Source organism: Buceros rhinoceros, unplaced genomic scaffold, assembly GCF_000710305.1.
Source record: "Buceros rhinoceros silvestris isolate BGI_N320 unplaced genomic scaffold, ASM71030v1 scaffold19560, whole genome shotgun sequence".
Classification (NCBI taxonomy): domain Eukaryota; kingdom Metazoa; phylum Chordata; class Aves; order Bucerotiformes; family Bucerotidae; genus Buceros; species Buceros rhinoceros.
This window is the reverse complement of record NW_010389259.1, coordinates 1-2,875: the sequence shown is the minus strand read 5'-3', so window position 1 is coordinate 2,875 and position 2,875 is coordinate 1. Positions and strand designations below refer to the sequence as shown.

At 60.2% G+C, this 2,875-nt stretch overlaps 1 protein-coding gene across 1 annotated transcript in view; it reads left to right on the top strand.

Moving 5' to 3' along the window:
• LOC104491268 (seizure 6-like protein) overlaps nt 1–1,489 on the top strand; it is a gene marked incomplete at its 5' end in the record, with an annotated part of 4,260 nt that extends 2,771 nt beyond the window's left edge. The window contains 2 exons of the mRNA XM_010133657.1: nt 1,061–1,255; nt 1,347–1,489. Of these exons, the coding sequence (XP_010131959.1) occupies nt 1,061–1,255; nt 1,347–1,489 (338 nt within the window). The remainder of the gene's footprint in view (nt 1–1,060; nt 1,256–1,346) is intronic.
• Between the last annotated feature and the right edge of the window lie 1,386 nt (nt 1,490–2,875).

Here is a 2,875-nt window from a genome sequence, read left to right as displayed (position 1 = left end):
AGGGGTCTGGGCTGCGGCCAAGACCCGGTGCTCCACTGTGTCACTGTCCCTGCGGGCACGCAGGGCAACCTGAACCTCGCCTGGGGCTGGAGTGGCTTTGGGGAGCTGAGTGTCCATGGGACACGTCTCCCGTCCCTGCCATGGGGCAGACCTGGGGCAGTGGGTGCTGAGTCCTGGATGGGGCCTCTCCAAACCCAGACTGAAAAGGCCGTCAGTGCTGTGGGAATCACACAGCCTGTGGTGGCCATCACCACCAAAGGCTGAGGTTGTTCCTCCCCTTCGTTCCCATAGTGTGGCACTGCTGGGCACTGAGCCCACACCAGCTACAGGAACAGGAGCTGTCCCAGCTCCTGGGTGGTGAGACCCTGGCCCAGGTTGCCCCAAGAGGTGGCACAAGCCCCATCCCTGGCACCATCCCAGGTCAGGTTGGCCCTTGGGGCTCCGAGCACCCTGTTCTGGGTGCCGATGTCCCTGGTCCCTGCAGGGGGTGGGACTGGGTGAGCTGTGAAGGTCCCTTCAGCCCAAACCCCTCTGTGATTCCCCTGCCCTCCCCACAGTGCTTCCTCACCGGGCTGCCTTCCTCCACCCTCCCTGCCCCCCGTGGCTCCTTCGGGGTCAGGGCACTGGGCAAGCCCCGAGCAGCTCACACAGGTTTGCTCCCGTTGTCATTTAAGCACATCCTGCTGCTGGGATCAGTCCTGCAGCACCCCGTGCCTCTGAGCGAGCTTGGGGATGTGTCTGCAGGAATCCCAGGAGAGGTTGCTCAGCAAATACAGTGACTGGCAGCTCAGCAAGTGTGTTACAGATGCCGACTGGCAGTGGAAGTGGAGTTTGGTTAAGCCTGCATGGCTCAGGACAGATAAACTCTTGTCAATCCTAATTGCCTGTAAAAGATGCCATGGCAGAGGCCATCGGTGCACGGTGGCGGGGCTGGAGGGGTGTGTTTCTCATTGGGAACAGCAGCAAAGCCCCAGAGCTGAGGGTGTGAGGAGTGGGGGAAGGCATTGCTCCCCCCAGCCATCCCCGTGCCCCTATGGCTAACGGGGTGTTCCTCTTCCAGCCTTCGAGCGGGGCCACTGCTATGAGCCCTACATCCAGAACGGGAACTTCACCACCTCCGACCCCACCTACAACCTGGGCACCACTGTGGAGTTCACGTGTGACCCTGGGCACTCCCTGGAGCAGGGCCCTGCCATCATCGAGTGCGTCAACATGCGGGACCCGTACTGGAATGACACGGAGCCGCTGTGCCGAGGTCAGTCCCCGCACCGCGGGGTGATGCTGGGTGCTGGGCGCCAACAGCCCTGGGGCCCCGACTGAGCCCTGCCTGCCTCTCGCTCCCTCAGCCATGTGCGGGGGGGAGCTGACCGCCATGGCCGGGGTGATCCTGTCACCCAACTGGCCCGAGCCATATGCAGAGGGGGAGGACTGCGTCTGGAGGATCCACGTCGGCGAGGAGAAGCGGCTCTTTCTGGACATCCAGCTGTGAGTAGCCCAGGACCTTGGTGCCTGTCTCTGTTGTGCCGGTGCTGAGCCCACATTGCTGCAGCATCCCAGCTCCCCCCACCCTGGCACCTGCATCCTTCCCCTGTTCTGCCCTTCGGGGCTTTCCTAATCCCCTACAATGCTCTCAGCACCCAGAGGGAGGTCCAGGGCTGTACTGAGTGCTGTTCCCCGAGTCCAAAGCGCTGTTACACCATCCGCCGCAGTAAATTGCTCCTGAGGTGGTTTCTGAGCTCCTCTGAGCAAAGCTGCAGGGAATGATGCCACAGGAGCTTGGGGTGACACACAGCACTGTGAAGCGCTAGCTCATACTGGGCTAGGAAAGCCTAGGGACATCCATGAGCTGGAGACCTCAGCTGAACGTGATACAGGCACTAAGGGAGGGCGAGGACGGCGTGCCAGGCTGGGAGCCCTTGGCATGAAGGTGCTGCTGACGCAAAGGGAATCTCCTCTGATGCTTGTCTGGATTTTCAAGAGGAGGACGTGTTTCGAGTAGGGGCTTAGAGACAACGAGGTTTTAAAGCTTTCTACAAAATCACAAGTCGGAGCTCCCAGTGCACCTCTCCCGGCTTTGTGGGTGCTTGGGCTGAGCAGAACTGGAGGCCAAGAGCTTTGAAGTCATCAGACATAAATGTCACTGAGAAAATCGTGTTTGACAGAAAGCAGAGATTTGCTGCAAATGTCAGCTTGCCACGGGGATTAGCTGGGCGCCTTCCAAGAACGTTCTTAATAAAACATTTGGGGATCAGCTCAAGCATCTCCAGACAAGGGCTGACGTGTAGGGCAGGGGTCCCGCCATGTCCTGGGCCCGCAGGCATTGTGCAGAGAAGCGGCCTGGCAGCAGGACTGGCAGCCCCGCAGCGGCGTGTCCCTGGGGATGTGCATCCATCACCTGTCCTTTCCCTGGGAGCAAGGAGAGCCAGCCTGGGGTGCGCGAAGAGTGGCAGCAGGCTGCGGGAGGTTATCCTCCCCCTCTGTCCTAGTGAGGCCACATCTGGAGTGCTGTGTCCAGTTCTAGAGAGACAAGGAGAGACTCCAGGGAGGGCTACAATGATGATGAGAGGACTGGAGCATCTCTCCAATGAGGAAAGGCTGAGAGCCCTGGGGCTGTTGTCCGGGGGTGGTGCGGATGCACAGGGTTCATCGGGGACCTGGCAGTTCCCCACTGGGAACGGGGGGACTCGAGGAGCTGAAAGGGCTTTTCCAACCCAAATGTTTTTGTGATTCTGTGTTCAGCTGAAGAAGAGCAGGTTGAGAGGGGATCTCATCGATGTGATAATAGCCTAAGGGGGTCAGGAGGATGAGCCAGACTCTGCCCAGTGGTGCCCAGCGACAGGACAAGGGGCAACGGGCACAAACCGTAACGCGGGAA